The sequence below is a fragment of the Trachurus japonicus genome, chromosome 22 (assembly GCF_045865225.1).
Source record: "Trachurus japonicus isolate A0001 chromosome 22, Traja_1.0".
NCBI classification, from domain to species: domain Eukaryota; kingdom Metazoa; phylum Chordata; class Actinopteri; order Carangiformes; family Carangidae; genus Trachurus; species Trachurus japonicus.
The window spans coordinates 29,582,734-29,599,507 of NC_140928.1; the positions used below are offsets into that span (position 1 = coordinate 29,582,734).

At 37.9% G+C, this 16,774-nt stretch overlaps 1 protein-coding gene across 4 annotated transcripts in view; it reads right to left on the reverse strand.

Moving 5' to 3' along the window:
• Positions 1-3,660: 3,660 nt before the first annotated feature.
• Positions 3,661-16,774, reverse strand: part of daam2 (dishevelled associated activator of morphogenesis 2) — a 109,560-nt gene continuing 96,446 nt past the window's right edge. For all 4 annotated transcript variants that reach the window (XM_085768470.1, XM_085768468.1, XM_085768471.1 and 1 more), the window contains 2 exons: positions 8,902-9,072; positions 3,661-7,985 (listed from right to left, as the gene is read on the reverse strand). In XM_085768470.1, coding sequence (XP_085624596.1) covers positions 7,773-7,985; positions 8,902-9,072 — 384 coding nt within the window. In that variant the 3' untranslated portion in view covers positions 3,661-7,772. The remainder of the gene's footprint in view (positions 7,986-8,901; positions 9,073-16,774) is intronic.

Sequence of the window (16,774 nt, forward strand, 5' to 3'; positions counted from 1 at the left end):
AGCTTCACTTCTCAGACCGACAACTGCCCCCTTGGCTGAGACAGACAGAAACGTGGAGAAAAAGAGCCATTTTCTGCCTCTGCACTGGTCTCACATTTAGGCTTAGCATGACAAAACGGTAACTCCTATCAGAACAAAACACAGATCAACGTTGCTCTAAGGACTTACTGAAAATTTTGGTACGATTTGGTGTTTCTACAGTAAATATTTTGGCGACGCTGGCAGTTTTAAAACATTTGGTTTGGGACCAGTGCCCGGTGCGATTGCCCGTGGCCCTAATTACTCTGAAGCTGTTTAATTACGGGAAAAATCCTGGATAGTTTTTCTTTAAAACTGTTGGTCTACAAAGCAAGGACTTTCTGAGTGCAATGTAAGTTTTTATTTTTATTAGTGTCTATAAATCATAGTTTTCTAATCCAGTTCCACACTTATTGTCTGAAGAATCTATTTTCATCTGGTTGAAATGCTTTGGGATTCCCAAATTCTATTTTATACTGATCTATCAGTGACCAGTGACTAACTGAAATATGTATATATATATATATATATATATATATACAGGTTTAGTTTGCCTGCTTTTTGTACTATATATATATATATAGTACAAAAAGCAGGCAAACTAAACCTGTGACTATATAAATACTGAAGAAAGCTGGACAGCCATGAGTCAGTAAGTGATAATACCTGTGTATGAGACGTGACAGATGTCAGTCACACATCATTAATATGAAATCATTCAAGAATGTAGATAAACAGGTCTGTTATGTTCCATATCAAGTCTGTAACAAGGAATAGTAGGTATATATTATGGAGTTATTTTCTGTTTAATTTTTGTAAAGACCTATTCCATGTATCTGGTATATTTAAAAATAAGCCCCTTGTGGCTTTTTGCCTCTCCCTGCACTGTCCTATTGTTACCTATCATGTTTTATGTTGTATTCTTTTAACTTCGTGCAAAAATAAAAATTCAAAATTCAATTCAATATTTCCTGGGGAGCCGGATGTAAAACTTTGGTTACAGTTTAATCAAATTTGTCAAAAAAAACCGACTGTGATGATCAGGGATGCACCTCTACTCTTTTTTTCTCTAGTGTTGACCTATATCCTGTCAGCCTCTGTGTACATGTAGTCTAACCTCTGTCCTTACATCTACCAGCTTGTCTTCACAGTAGCTGTTAGTCCAGTTTAGTCATTCCTGTTTCTCATTTGTATTCAGTGTGTGACATATGTTCCTGATTTTTGACTCTCCCCTTCACTCTTGTGTTGTTTGCATGTGTTATATTGTGTAATTTCAAAGTTTTTACCATGGTAATGACTAATAAAATGTATACCACACCCTGTACACCATCACTCCCCCACGACCAGTCTGTGCTGCTGTGGACATAAGACAGATCGGCTCCATGGATTCATGCTATTGATGCCAAACTCTGACCCTACATATTCTCTTCTACATAGCTGTGCTCTCACAGCTCACTTTCCATAACATTTATTATCAGTTGTTGTTCTGAGATGTTTTTCTGTTGCCTCTCAGTTGACTGTTTTTTTCTCCTATGAGCTCTCTTATCAACAAAGAGTTTCCATCCACAGAACTGCTGCACATCATTTATTATTTTGGCTGCATTCTAAGAGCACCAACAATCGAAGACACTAAGGTCACATTTTTAACCCTATTTTGATATTTAATGTAATCATTAAGTTACTGGTCTGTATCCACATTGTTTCATACACTGCAGTACTGGCATGTGATTGATTGTACACTAGAGTATAATGACATGAATAAGAAGGTGAACAGATGAACCTGATGAGGTGCTGAGTGAATGTGTCAGTGTTTCTTGATGAGTGACTGCCCTCCACTGGACACAGTGAGGAATTACATAGTTCCAGATCAGATAACAGACATCATTATTCTCATCACTACTGTATCACTATTGTTATTAATGTTAGTTTCTAAGCATTTTGGTAATTTGCATCATTCACTAACCTGCATGATAATACAAGGTGAGGTAGTGGAGCTGTATTCTTCAGTGGCCACATGACCAACTGTTGACGCCTCTGTTCGTATGTGGACTGAACAAAGTGTTAGAAACACTGGAATGATGTTATTTCTGATGTGATGCTGGTCTGGAGGAAGAGAGTAACAGATTTTAATCTTCATTCCTGAGTTTCTCATCAGACTGCACTGCTGCCATCTGGCTGTAGAGACAGGAACTGAGAGGAGGGAAGTTTTGGTTCTTTCTGCCTGGACATTTAATTATTCAACACTGTCTTTACATAGAGCCTGATTTGTGTTGTAACTTGAGTGTGGACAGGCTGTGAAAACAAATTCCCTGTAGGAAAATGATGATTTATTAACTAGAATGAATGAATGAATTGAATTTATATTTATTTAAGTGTCATGCACCAATTAAGGCGCCCAGCCTATAAGGGCTTACAAAACACATTTCATATTTAGACAACAAGCTAAATCATCAGAGCACAGAAAAACAAAACAAAAAACACATGGAATTCACATAGATAATTCACTTTTTCTTTATGACCGGGCACTTTTTTTTAATAAAAGTAGCTATGGTAAAGACTTCTTTTCCGAAGAACCATCCAACTTTACCTCATCATCAACCCAAAACAACTCAGGCTTCACAACTTGCATTTTCTGAAACAAAAATTGCCTGGCTTGGTCATATAACGGGCAATGCAACACAAAATGCAGTTCATCCTCGATTACATTTAAATTACATAATGTGCATAGTCTTTCCTCTTCAGGTACTGAGTTAAACCGACCTACTTCTATTGCCAGAGGGAGAATCCCCTCCCTCAACTGGGCACATACTGTAAAGATCTCTTGGATCTATCTCATGGCAAAGTCACATAGGGTTCTGGACAATATAAATTGGCAATAGGTTCTGAGCTTTGGTTTAAACCAGATATCATTAGACCATTTTTCTTTATACTCAAGAAATAACTTATGCTTCACAAAATTAACATTACAACGCAAACCATTAGTGAAAATATGCTGTTGATCAGCCTCGCTGAAAATAGCTTTCATGTCACGGTGCCAAGGATAGTTATGTGTTTTATCCCAGTTAAAGACTTTTTTGGCTATTCTATCCTCTGGCATAGAAGACAAGCGATTCCAAAGCAACTATAATTATTATATTTTTTCATGATATGATGAAATTATATTATGAAAATTGTTGCAGATCAATTTGTGTTGATGGAGTTTCAACAATAGTGTTGTGTATGAGACATGCTACCTCTGCTTATCGGTGTAGGTATGTACAGATGACTGTCTCTTCCTGTACATGTTCACATCATTAGTTTTCTGTGTCAGTTCATCACTGTCTCATTATAGTGACCGAATGTTGGAGAAAAGAATAAAGAGTCACTTGTAAGGGACAAAAGTTTATTGTAACCCTACAAAAGACACAGGGTGAGAAAAAATACAAAACAAAAATAAAATTATAGAAATGAAAAAAAAAAAAATCTCATTCTTATACAAGTCTCAAACTATCCATCATACACGGACCACAGTTGAATTATTCATATTCATATTTTTAATATAACATTTTGTCGTAATGCTGTGTGTACATACAAAATATAGCAAACTAAATAAGGCAAATAAATAGAGGTACAATATACAGGAAAATGGAACATTCCTCAATGTTTTTATCTTTTTTTAATCTTATCTCCAACATCAAGAATGGTGTACAAAATGCTTTTTTTTTTTCCAACTGTACATCTTTCTGTGGAGGATACTTTTTTCCGACCATAAAAATACTGACTCCTCACAATTATACAACCTCTAAAACTGGGTGCAACTTTTCTCAGGCAGTACAAATGGTGTAACAGGTGTGTTCCATATTTGCAAGCAGTTTTCTATGAAAGATTAAAGTCAACACATCACACTTTGTGCACCCTTCTTTAGGCATGCAGGTCGACGCCAAGTGTCTGATTTGACAGAAATGTGCCCCCATCCCACTCCCATCCCACCCCCACCCCGTTTTATTTACACTCCAAAGTAGGAAAACTCAACAGGAGTGTCACCTCTTTGAGTGCATGTCCACACAACCTCCATCTCTGCCATTCAACAAGCAGTTGATGTGTTTCCAGCGGCCCAGCCGGAGTCCCCTGCCTCACTCTGCCTTTTCTTGTCTTTCCTCTTCACACTGTTTTTTCTCTTTTTTTTTCTTTTGCACCACTCATTTGTCGCACCCTTATCATTTCAGAGGCATCTACGTCCTCAACACGGTGCTGCAAATGGAAATGTCCCATAATAAAAGTGCATTGAACAAGCTACTAATTTCATTCCTCTTATTTCCATCTTTACACTCCAAAGTCAGCCAGTCAATGGCCAAATAAAGATCCAAACATGTAACAACACAAACTTGTAATAATACTGACAATGTTGCAATACCCCTCAGTAAATAGTCTGCACTACAATACGGGTTAAAGCTCTGGATTAAGAGTTTAAAGGGTCTGGCAAAGTCTGATATACCAACTCTGATTAACTTGAAAGACAAAGGTTAGAAAGTAGAACAGCTCAAATATACATGAGATGCTGCTTCAAGAAGAAGAAACCATACAACATCTCCCCATCAGGACTTTAGGGGCTTTTCTGAATTTGTAAAGTTTCCAAAAAATTGAATCCATTTGGTTTAGCATTAATCTCTAAGGAGAGGGACATGTGGACTCAAAGATCCTCTCTGTCGTCTCACATCATCTTTTCAACCTCACAACAGCTTCTCTCTGTTTGAGTAAAAACTGAAGAATTAACTCTTGATGGGCTGAACTGTGTCTCTGAAGTAGCTGATCCTGGTCCATGTACCAGGTCTACGCTCTCTGATGACTAGCCAGCTGTATTACATCTTATTTATGAGACATGTTGATGAGTTGTTCTTGTGTTAACACAAGAACTGCTTGTATCACTGTGGTGTTGAGTACATAGGAAGCCACAAGATGGCATCAGTTAGTCTATTTCCACTGTAAGCCTCATTTCATGGTGTACATGGTTTAGAGCACTGATGCACAATAACATGAAAACAGGGTCAGAGGCACTGAAAGGTGAAAATGACGTGTGATGAATGTGTTATGTGTTACATGGGTGTTGAATAGAGTGAATCAGGTGCTATTGGATCTTTTATTTTGAGATGGTGGTAAATGAGGGAAAGTATCTCTATGATTGTTAAAAGTCTTTTAGAAAATAAAGCTTTGATTTTTGTCCTTCAAAAAAGAAGGAAAAACTGAACCAGGGTCTGTTAAATGTAATTGAATGTAGGCTAAATGTAACACAGCTGCATGGTGAAAGGAGGAGTAAAGAACAAGCCTCAGTAGTGACCCATGTTTAGATGTGTCTTTGTGTGTAGATTGTTAGAACACAGGCATGAATGGGCTCATAGAGGATTAGACACAAGTCAACATTGGTTCTCCTGCTGCTCTCCTGTACAACCCTATGGATGTGCTACTGTAATATACATGTTGATGAAACAGATGTGAGCTATCTAAAAACAAGAAGAATTATAATTTGCTTCCTCTGATGTCTCAAGATGGAGTGTGAACTGTGAAACCTTCATCATACCTGTCTTACCTAAGCATCAAGAGCAGAGAGACTGGACTCACAACTGAGTGCTCACCCCAGGATTAGAGGCCTGTCTGTGGGGACACCTCCACCCCCTCCATGTAGCAAGATAATGTGTCCATCTTCAAGATGGAAATGTTTTACTGAGGTAAGGAAGTACATTCCAGCCCTTTCATGCCTCCTGCTTAAGTCTTAGAAATGCACATATATAAAAATCTGAGTCTGAATTCTCAGACATGAGGCTGACTCCTGCTCAGAGTTGCTGTGATGAACAGATCAGATGTAAACAAACTTCAGAGAGAAGCTGTGGAAGGATTGTTCTCCATGATGTTTATTGAGGCTCTTTCCTGTCTGAGTCCTGACAATCAACCTGAAACATCCTCATCTAACTTCTCATTTCTACATGCATTGAATTCTTTGTTGTTTCCTGACCTTGCACTAACAGACTCAGTAACATGGGCTGGGTCTGATGATACGATGCCGACTGAAATAAAAACACAGGAAGTGTACTGTGAGTCTTGGTAACGCAGAACTAGTTCAGCTTGAGGGTGAGGGCAAGAATCCTCAAGGCTCTGGCCAGAGATCACATGTTTTAGCACCAGTGAAACAGATCCCAAACCTGCTGTGGGACAGAGTCTTTAAAAGGCGCAAGGGGAGGTGCTGTGCAGCATCCTTTTAGACTCTGTTGAGAGTCTGTGGCCTGCATTTTATTGCTGACACAGGAACAGAGTGCACAGTGTACACACATTCAGATGAGCTAGTAAACTAATTGGACTTTGTGCCTTAAAGATTATATCAATTTATGGCATTCCTTCATTATCTTCCTCAGAGTTACAGGTCATTACGAGGAGGACACGGTGGGTCGGCTGTGAGTGTAAAGTTAGTCAGAAAAAGCAACAGTGCAAACAAGACATAAAGGGTTGAAAAGGACAAGCAATTATCTTTTTTCTTCTTTTTTTTTTTACATAAAGCGCAAAATGTATAGAAATTCACTTCAACAGCAATGTGAACTTGCAACACCAACAAATAATGCATTGCGTGTACAAAACCCCAAAATGCCATGAAAACATAAAAAACCTCTACATCTTTGCAATTAGCTTGTCTGCATCTAAATATAAATATATATCAAGGCCTAATTGCAGTATGTTTTGTATTAATACATTTACATTTGCTTCCTCTTTGCTTTGGCACTGGTTCATGCCAGAACATTGTTGAAAACCACTGAATAGCGTAGGTGAGGCTCGGCCCTCGTGGCACAGTTCATGGTTTGTTGGGCTGGATCAGGCTGAGCTGCTGCAGCTCGGGGTCTATGTACATGTTGCCTGGGAATGCTGTGTGCTGAGGAGGCCATTGGGATGGATCCTCTGTTTTGAAGGGACAACCCACCACCACCCTACCTTTTCCCCATCGTGTATCGTTCCTCCGCTCATTCAGAAGCCTGCAAAGCATTCTGGGATTTAGTGACTCTTATGTCCTTCGTCGTGGTACAGGAAGTTCATGAACATCCTTCTATTCTTTCCTTTCTAGGGGACACTTGAAGCACCCATGACTGTAGAGCTTATGGCTTAGCTCCCCCTTTCCACCTTTCTTCTCGCTTTTCCTTTTCTGCCTGAAGTACCTTCATTTTCCTTTTTTTCCCAAAGCTTTCTCTTGGTCTCACGTCTATGTACAGTTTGACTGACTGATCCCACTCTCCTGTGTGTCTTAGACCCAGGTAGCAAAAGGTCTGAGCTGCTCCAGCACCAGACGGCTTTAGTGAGGAACACTGATGGGCTTGGTAAGGGTGAGGGAAAAAAGGGGGCAGTGAGAAATGGGAGTGAAAGACTGCCAGAAGCTTGAGCACAGTGTTAAAGGATATGGTCAAAAGACATGGGATAATGTGTCACAGTGGTCTCTCCGTCCATCCATCCGTCCATCCATCAGTCTCAGTTGTCCTTCATCCAGCTCAGATCACACAACTTTCCAGGACTAACAGGTTGGAAATAGCTTTACAAGACCAATCAGAGGAGAGGGTTGCATCCTTCAAAAAATGTCATGGCTGTCCATACATGTCACTACATGTCCAGTCCAGCCATTATTCACATCCTCTCCAATGTCAGTGGTCACTGTTGAAGGACCCGGACTAAAGGTGCTAAGAGATGTACACCACGGCAGAATTTAGGTGTCTAGTGATTTTTTTTTCCTCCTCCGTCTCCCAGCCCTAGTAGTTGACCTTGGTGACGGCTCGTTCCCGGCCACCGCCTTCCACCAGCTGGTTCACCGAGCGCTTGCGGTTACGCTTCAACTTGTTCAGGTCCTTGTCGAAGACCTCTCCCGAACGCAGCGCTGAGACCAGGTCATCGAACTCGCCGCCGACCTCGTCTGAGGCGCCGCTCTTTTTGGCCCGCCTTTCCCGCTCCCTCTGCTCCTTGAGCTGGAAAGAGCACAACGCATCAGTCAACATCAACATACTATGGCATATGTTGGCGAAATTGTGGGGAGCACCATGCGAACCACTCACACATTTTCTATTTTTGTCCATCACTAAAATCTTTTTGGAAAAAAATTATAGAATCTTTCTTTTCAATTTTCCAATTTAAAAAAACATTGGAACCGAAATGCATTGTTTTAGGAATAACACCAGCTGAACTTACAACAGAAAAAGACAAATATTTATATAGAATACTCAGAATAGCAGCTTTGAAGCAAATAACAAGAAACTGGCAAAAATCCATCTCACATTCTTTTAATAATTGGAAATTAACTGTAAACAATATTCTGGAAATGGAAAAAATTACATATAGAGTCAGAAATCAAGAACCAGAATGTCTGAAGAGATGGAATAAGTGGTTTGATTATATAAATAAATAAAACGGATGATTTCAGCCCTGAAGAAATGTTTATTAGATCTCTGAAGAGAACAAATTTGTGTATGTATATATTGTATTTTTGTTTCTATTTTATTCCTTTTTTTTCTCCAACTGTCTTTGTCCCACCTCCCCCCCCCCTTTATTATTAATATTCCCCTTACTATTATTATTATTATTATTATTATTATTATTATCTTATTTTTTATCCTTATTTTACTTTTTATTTTATTTTATTTTATTTTATTTTATTTTATTTATTTATCCTTCTTCCTTGGATGTTTCTCACAAAAAAATGTCATAAATGTTGCAGGAATGTTCCAGTGACTTATATGCTGGAATAAGAACTTGAATTCTGCAATAAAGTATTAAAAAAAACAAACATATGGCACAGAAAATGGACCAGTGACCGTCAAGATGTAATAATTTTCTCACAACAAGATACAACAAAGGAGTGCGTTTAGGATGTGACTTGTGCCTCACCATGGCCTCCATCCGTGCCCTCCTCTCCTCCTCGTCCTTGCGTCTCTGCATGTTCTCCAGGTCTTGTCGTGCTTCACTGAATGACTGTAAGAAGGTGTCGAAGATCCCGAAGAATTCATCAGGCTGCATCCTCCCTTCGTCCTCCCCAAAGTGCTTCAGAGATTTGGCAAACTAGATGAAAAAAAAACACAAAAAAAAACATGTATTTCATTTTTGTATTTTAATAGGAAGTGACAGGAAAGCTGCCCACTACACACCTGCAGGTGGATGAGTAAACTTGGCTGCACCAAAGCCCTTACAGAGCGTGCCAGGGCTGACGTCAAAACCCGGAGGTTGAGCATTGCATGGGATTTTTGCATTGTGTTTTGGATTATGTCAGAAAATCAGCTTCTCCTTCACATATGAACACCCTTTATACTGTATTTGAAGCTTAAATGCGATGGCCAGAAGTAAAAAGCTAACGTCAGGCTTTAACAGACTAAATAACAGAAATTAACATCCATAAGGACCCTCCTGTTCGGAGGTGATGACATTTAATGTCCCCAACAGGGTTTGTATTTGTATTGAGCAACTTGTTAGCAACCGCCTTTTTTACCATATGTAAAAGCTCCAAAATTCACAAGTAGAGTATTTACTGATGTGTTTTATGTCGTAGAACAAAACCTGAAACTCGCTTAAGCTTTTGTTAAAGGGACAACGAGGAGTTTGTATTTGGTTATAAAAGAGTCGGTAACGCTTTATATTAAGGTCCTTGTAATAAGCATTAGTTAATAGGTAATAAGACCCTTATAAGTGATTACAAGATGCTCATTATTATGCATTTATAAGACTATATATGCATTAATAGACTCATTATAATATAGTTAATAACAGACTATAAGAGATTTATAATAACTTATAACAAACTTAGTTAACTGTTTGTTGATGCTTATGAACATTAATAAAATCCTTATGAGTATCTTATAATTGTTCATAATAACATTACAAACACATATATTGACTCAACTAGCCCAATCATTATGTCTTTATTAATCTTAAGGTATGTGTAATAAGCGTTAGTTAATAGGTAATAAGGCTCTTATAAGTGCTAACAAGTATTAATAGTCTCATTATAATATAGTTAATAGCAGACTATAAGAGATTTATAATAACTTATAAGAAACTTGTTAACTGTTGATGCTTAACCCATAAGAACCCAGACCCATTTATCCTTGAAGGAAAATTAAGCGGGGTGAAACACAGACCAAGTGGAATGCATGGAACACATTTTTGAAGTTTTTTTTGAAATAGCGCCACCTATTGTCAGAGATCTGGAATGTTGCATATATGTCACATCGGGCGTTTTTGGTAACTTAAATTTTCACTTGAAAATAAATGGGCTTTACATTTTCTTTTGCTATGTAACACAAATTTGACCTTTTATTTGCATTTCCATAACATATATCAAAATTACAAATTTGCTGGTTACTATTAACACCTTTTTAAGACAAGTTTCACAACAAAAAAGGGCAAACACTATAGAAATGCGAATATTGCCTCATATTGAAGGCTTTAACCAGTTACTGAAGCCTTAAAAGCTGTGCAACCACAATTTTCTTTCCAACTACAAATACCTTGGCATCTGGATGGACAGTTGTCTTAATTTTAAGCACCATATCACCACCCTCATTGCTAAACTAAGAACAATACTGGGCTTTCGATACAGAAATAAGCACCGTTTCCCTACTCACCACAGGAAAAAAATTGGAGACACTATTTTTTCTCTGTTTTAGAGTATGGAGATGACATCTATGGAAGAGCTGCTAGTTCCACTTTGATTCCCCTGGATGCTGTTTACCACTCAGCTTTACATTTCATTTCCAATGATTCATATAATACCCATCACGGCACTCTTTATCAAAATGTCGGCTGGTCATTTCTGACAGTAAGGGGACAACAGCATTGGTTTTTATCCATTTTTAAAGCCCTGTCACAGTTATTGTCTCTTTATTTATCATCTCTGTTAACTATGAAATCACAAAACATTGGTACCCACTCACAGAACTGATTGTTGGGTCATATTCCATTCGTCAGAACTGAGCTGGGTAAAACGTCCTTCTCTCACAATGCACCACATGGGACCCTCTCTCCCATCAGTACAGCAGTCCAGAACCCTTGTCTCAAACCTGGTTCATGACTATTTGACTGTGTTAACTTTTCTTATTTGTTTCCTAATATTTTCTTATGTAAACTCTCATTCTTCTTTGCTGTATTTGTTGTTCTGTATACAACATCTATTGCACGTCTGATGGTCGTCAGTGCATCCTGAACACTGTATCCTATTTTGTTACAGAAAATACAGCAAAAAAGCATAATTACATTAATATGGGACCAGCATGGGATACTAAAATCTTGTTCATTTACTGAGAAGAGTGTCTCTGCTAAATCTGTGGTTCAATTTCCGGACTGATATATCATTTTATTAAATATTGATTGAATTTGACATTATTTTTATGTTAACATTTTTAAATTATGTTTTAAATTGAACAACATAGAGTATATTAATTCAAAATACCTGAATCACCTAATTTAATTGAGCAGTTCTTTCCCATTTTTCTCATTGTGACATAGGCGTCACATGGTATTTTTTCTGACTTTTTTAAGACTAAGGCCCGATGTGACGTATGTGTCACAGCAATATTTTCTTAAGTTGTTTTATATGAGTTTCTTCAAAAAATGAGGTCAGAACAGGTTTAGTACAACAAGGGACATGTTATAAAAGAATTTGCATTGTGAAATGGGTGGTGGCTTATTTTATTGACATAAAGCAAGCTTTTTAAAAGTAGCTGCCTCTGTGAAATGTGCCAACTCTGCTGGCCACCATCTTGGAAATGTTGTCATGGATAGAGAGATTCACAGAGAGTCATGTGACTGCACCAGGATGTTGAGTAGATGTCACTTAGGGACTTCATGAGTTAAAAGTTCAACATAAATATGTGTAAGGGGCTTTCCAGGACACTTGAAGGCAGTGTGACACCCGTGTCACCGTGGGTCCTTATGGGTTAAGAACATTAATAAAATCTTCATGAGTATCAATCTAACCCAACCATGATGTCTTTGTCATGCCTTTATTAATCTTTTTTTTGTTTGATTTATTAACATTATACTTTATTGCTCATCTACATATTATAAGTTTACTTGTTTACAGTAAACTGTGCTTTTTGCAGGTACTGGATCTAAAGCGAGAACAATGTCTTATTAAGGCTGATAAATCTTTTATTATGCATTTGATTTTGGTTTTCAGAAAGGTGCGTCGGAGGAGAAGAGCAGACTTGTAGAGTTTCTTCTCACTTGAAACATTTTACCCTTTCGCTTTTATTTTGAAGGCAAAACAGCAAAACCGGAAGTTCCGGTTTAAGCTAGCAGCTGATAGCTTAACACATGCCCATGTGTAAAATGGAGGTAGTTGCCCAACATTTTTGCCCCCGAGTAGAATTCAAACCCATTCTGGGCCTCGAAAAGAAGCAGCTGACAAGAGGAAGCGTTGTGAGACGGAGGATGACTCTTCTGGTAAGTTTAACTGCTGCTAACTAGTTAGTACAAACTCAAACATGCATAGCTAACGTTAGCCGAAGCTAGTGTAGACCTAGCCGCCTCAAGACTGTTGCTGCCCTACGGAAGCGCTCCTCTGTGTATCAGTGAGAACGTTTTTATATTAAAATGTAGTTTATTTTGTCTCCAGCTAGGCTTATATACATACAATGTACATTGTCGAAATATAGACTCTATTTAAAATGCTTGAAAATTCAACTGTAAAGTGTTATTGCAGGATGTATCGAGACTTTTATTTTTTATGTTTTTACATTAAACAAAATGTCATTATGAAAACTCAGATGTAAATTTCCTCTATCCTCATTCTCTCCCGACCCCTCCTCAGACTCCTCAAGCTCCTCAACCTCAGATGATGGCAAGAAGAAGAGGAAGAGGGAATTGCTTTTGATGCAAACAAGAGTGCAAAAGAGCAGCTGCGTTAAATGTTCAATGGAATTAAAAATTTAAAAAAATAAAAGTGTACTTTTTTTTCAAAGACCTGTTTTAGGTTATTTTTATACATTTTAAGTATAAAAATCATGTTGCACTTTGCAAAATTGCACTTTTTTGAGTTAAATTATTTGTATAATATGCCTAAATGTTTTAAAGGTGCTTTCTACCTGTTTTAGGTGATTTAGATTTTTATACATTTTCAGTAAAATGTCTCTTTACTTGACAGCAATGAATAAAACAATGTTGGGCTTCACTGTTGAAACATTTGTATTACTATGCAATCTTTTCTTTACATTTCATCAACCTTGACCACATGTATTGTTCATTACAGATGTGGAAGTTGTGAAAATCATTGTTAACCATTAATGAATGCATTACAAAAGATTTATTAGACTTAATAAGGCATTGTTCTCGCTTTAGATCCAGTACCTGCAAAAAGCATAGTTAACTGTTAACAAGTGCATAGTTAACTGATAATAAGGGCATAATAATGCACAATAAAAATATTTATCAGCCTTAATAAGACATTGTTCTCGCTTTAGATCCAGTACCTGCAAAAAGCATAGTTAACTGTTAACAAGTGCATAGTTAATTTATAATAGATGAGCAATAAAGTATATATTAATGTTAATAAATCAAACAAAAAAGATTAATAAAGGCATGAAAAAGACATCATGGTTGGGCTACACTCAATGTGTTTGTAATGTTATTATGAACAATTATAAGATACTCATGAAGATTTTATTAATGTTCTTAAGCATCAACAAACAGTTAACAAGTTTCTTATAAGTTATTATAAATCTCTTATAGTCTGCTATTAACTATATTATAATGAGACTATTAATACTTGTAAGCACTTATAAGAGCCTTATTACCTATTAACTAACGCTTATTACACATACCTTAGGATTAATAAAGGCATAACAAAGACATAATGATTGGGCTAGTTGAGTCAATAAACGGTTTGTAATGTTATTATGAACAATTATAAGATACTCATAAGGATCTTATTAATGTTCATAAGCATCAACAAACAGTTAACTAAGTTTATTATAAGTTATTATAAATCAATTATAGTCTGCTATTAACTATATTATTATGAGTCTATTAATACATATATAGTCTTATAAATGCATAATAATGTTAATAAGCATCTTGTAATCACTTATAAGAGCCTTATTACCTATTAACTAATGCTTATTACAAGGACCTTAATATAAAGCGTTACCAAAGAGTCTCATATTAATGTGGATCAATCTACGTTACCCACACTTGTTAATGGGTCCATTTTCGCTAAATATATCGTTTTGTCTTATCGTTATTTTGATATTATTATTTAATGGTCGACTCGCCCAGCATTTCCTAGTTTCGGTTTCACAGACGCTGCCCGGCGGGTCATGGGAATAACGCCACCGAATCGCCGTTTATGGTCAGAACTACGATGGTATCTGATCGTCTTCCAACCTCCGACTTTCATTCTTGATGAATGAAAACATTCTTGACAAATGTTTTCGCTTTTGTCCATCTTGCGCCGGTCCAAGAATTTCACCGTGCATGCGGAGGCTCATGGGAAATGTAGTGTGAAAACACTTCACTTTCCAAAACTCCTAGTTGTCCCTTTAACCACAAATCTATTTTACCAAAATCCCATTCAAATAATGCATTGACTTTTAGACGAGAGAACTGGAAGTGCTAAAGGCGCTAATAGAGTCTTAGTCTAACACAGATGTCTCAGAGAATCCCACACATGAGCCTGCATATGCATGCCTCTGCTCAGACTCATACTGTATGCATGCTTGATGTTCTCAAAAACTGTAGAGACACACACACATACACACTCAGTGGGAGAATGACCACATGATTCGACCAGCGTATGTCCTCCCTGTTCTGTCCAAGCTGTTCAGTGTTCTGAGCCAGGATGAGGGCTGCAGCCAAACCTCCTCTACATTCCCCCACACACAGCTTTGTGCTGCATTGTAGAGCAGGACACACAGATAGGCCCAGCTTAAACCCTTAAACACAGTGCAACACTTTAAATACAGTACTGCTGCCACATACAGATCCAAGTTTAAGACCTTACTGCCTTTAAGAGATCTCATACCACTGAGAGAAGGATATCCATGTCTCTGTATGCTGTCTAAGTTCTATATCAATACTGTGAAAGACTCAAAGCCTCAGTTCACAAAGTATTAAAGCTTTCAAAAGTCTTAAAACAGGTCTAAAACAGGTAACTTTGTGATGTCACAACAAAGCCATCGTCACCATCAGGCATGCCCCAAGCCCCGCCCACCTGGACCCACCATCCAACTGCATACTGTAGGATTTGGTTTCTTCTGAGTGTTTACCTGATATCTGCTCTATTTTGGTCAATCAGAGGAGAGGATCTGAGCCTTCTCTCTTCTCATTGGCTCACAGAGATGTTGTAACCAGAGCTTTAGTGTAAAGCCTCAGAGTGGAGATGTAAAATGACATCGAGATGGTTTTTGGTTCACAAAACCAAAACTATATCTTCTTTTGGATCAACACAGGGAAAGTGAAAATCTGTGGACCTTTAAAGCCTAAGGCGACTGTCATTCAATACACGTGGCATAAATGTGTCAACTGCATTCAGTCGTGACATAACGCAGCTTCACTTAGTATTTTTACATGCAGCTGTTCAGTCTTGACTTTACTCTGGCTCCTTTTTTCCAACATTGACAAATCAAATGTAGTAAACATAGCAATATCAGAGTGTTAAATAGTGAAACACAATCAAAGCCTCAACTTCAACATTATTTCATGGTGGGAGTTTGGTGAAAGTATACGTATTATCTGTAAAATGTACAGTCTCTGTTCTCAGCTCTGTTCTTCTCTTATGTGGGAATTAAGTGGTAGAAAACATATCATTCTGCTTTATATGAGGATAGTGCACTGTTTGTGGTTCCAGAGTTGTGATATAAAGGAGCTGGCACACATTCTGAGGATTCAAAACCATCCTGTTATTATGGTCTGGTCACCATGGCAACTCCCACCATCATCCCTCTTTCTCCTGTAATTATGTGTCTGGTCAAATGTTTCCTCTCGTCCCCCCCAGGTTTGTGCTAAACGAGTTAAACACACACACACACACACACACACACACACACACACACAAATGGAGAATATGAAGTCACACACATTTAGCTCATCTCACACTGACAAACACAAACACCGCTGCCCCCTGTGAAAGGCTAATTATCTTTTTGTGTTCGTGATGGGGTTTTGAATTTTCCCATACTGAGAACAAAATATCTCAGATTTGTTTATCACGAACATTGAAGTGAAACATTTAATGGTTATTTGACGGTCCAGTGTGGAATAATTGTCAAGGTTTATTGGCAAAATCTTAATATATTCCCCATGAATATATTTGTATAAATGTAAAATCACTACAAAATAAAATTTGTTTGGTTTTCGTAGCCTTATAATTATTCTTTTATATCTACATATAACAAGGGTCTTGCTTTAAGAGAGTGTCGCCATCTTGTGCCGCCATGTTTGTACGGCAGCCCGAAGGTAAAAAATCCAGCCGTCCAGAGAGCACGTTTCAAGAGTTCCGCGTTCATAAATAAACCAAAGAAAGAAGCCGACATATGGTAAAATGGTTTAGATCTTCACCTCATCGCTCCATGCTCCTGAAATACTCCCAGTCGTCCCAGTCCTGGTAAACAAGTTTTTTTGTCCTCGGAGGCCACCGTCACTTTGCCGACGGGAGGGGTGAGTGGGAGCGAGTGTGTGAGCGCTGCAAACTAGAATCTGAAGGCTGGATGTCACGGTTTTCTCCCAATTTTACACACTGGACCTTTAAAAGCACTGATTTTTACAAGTAGCT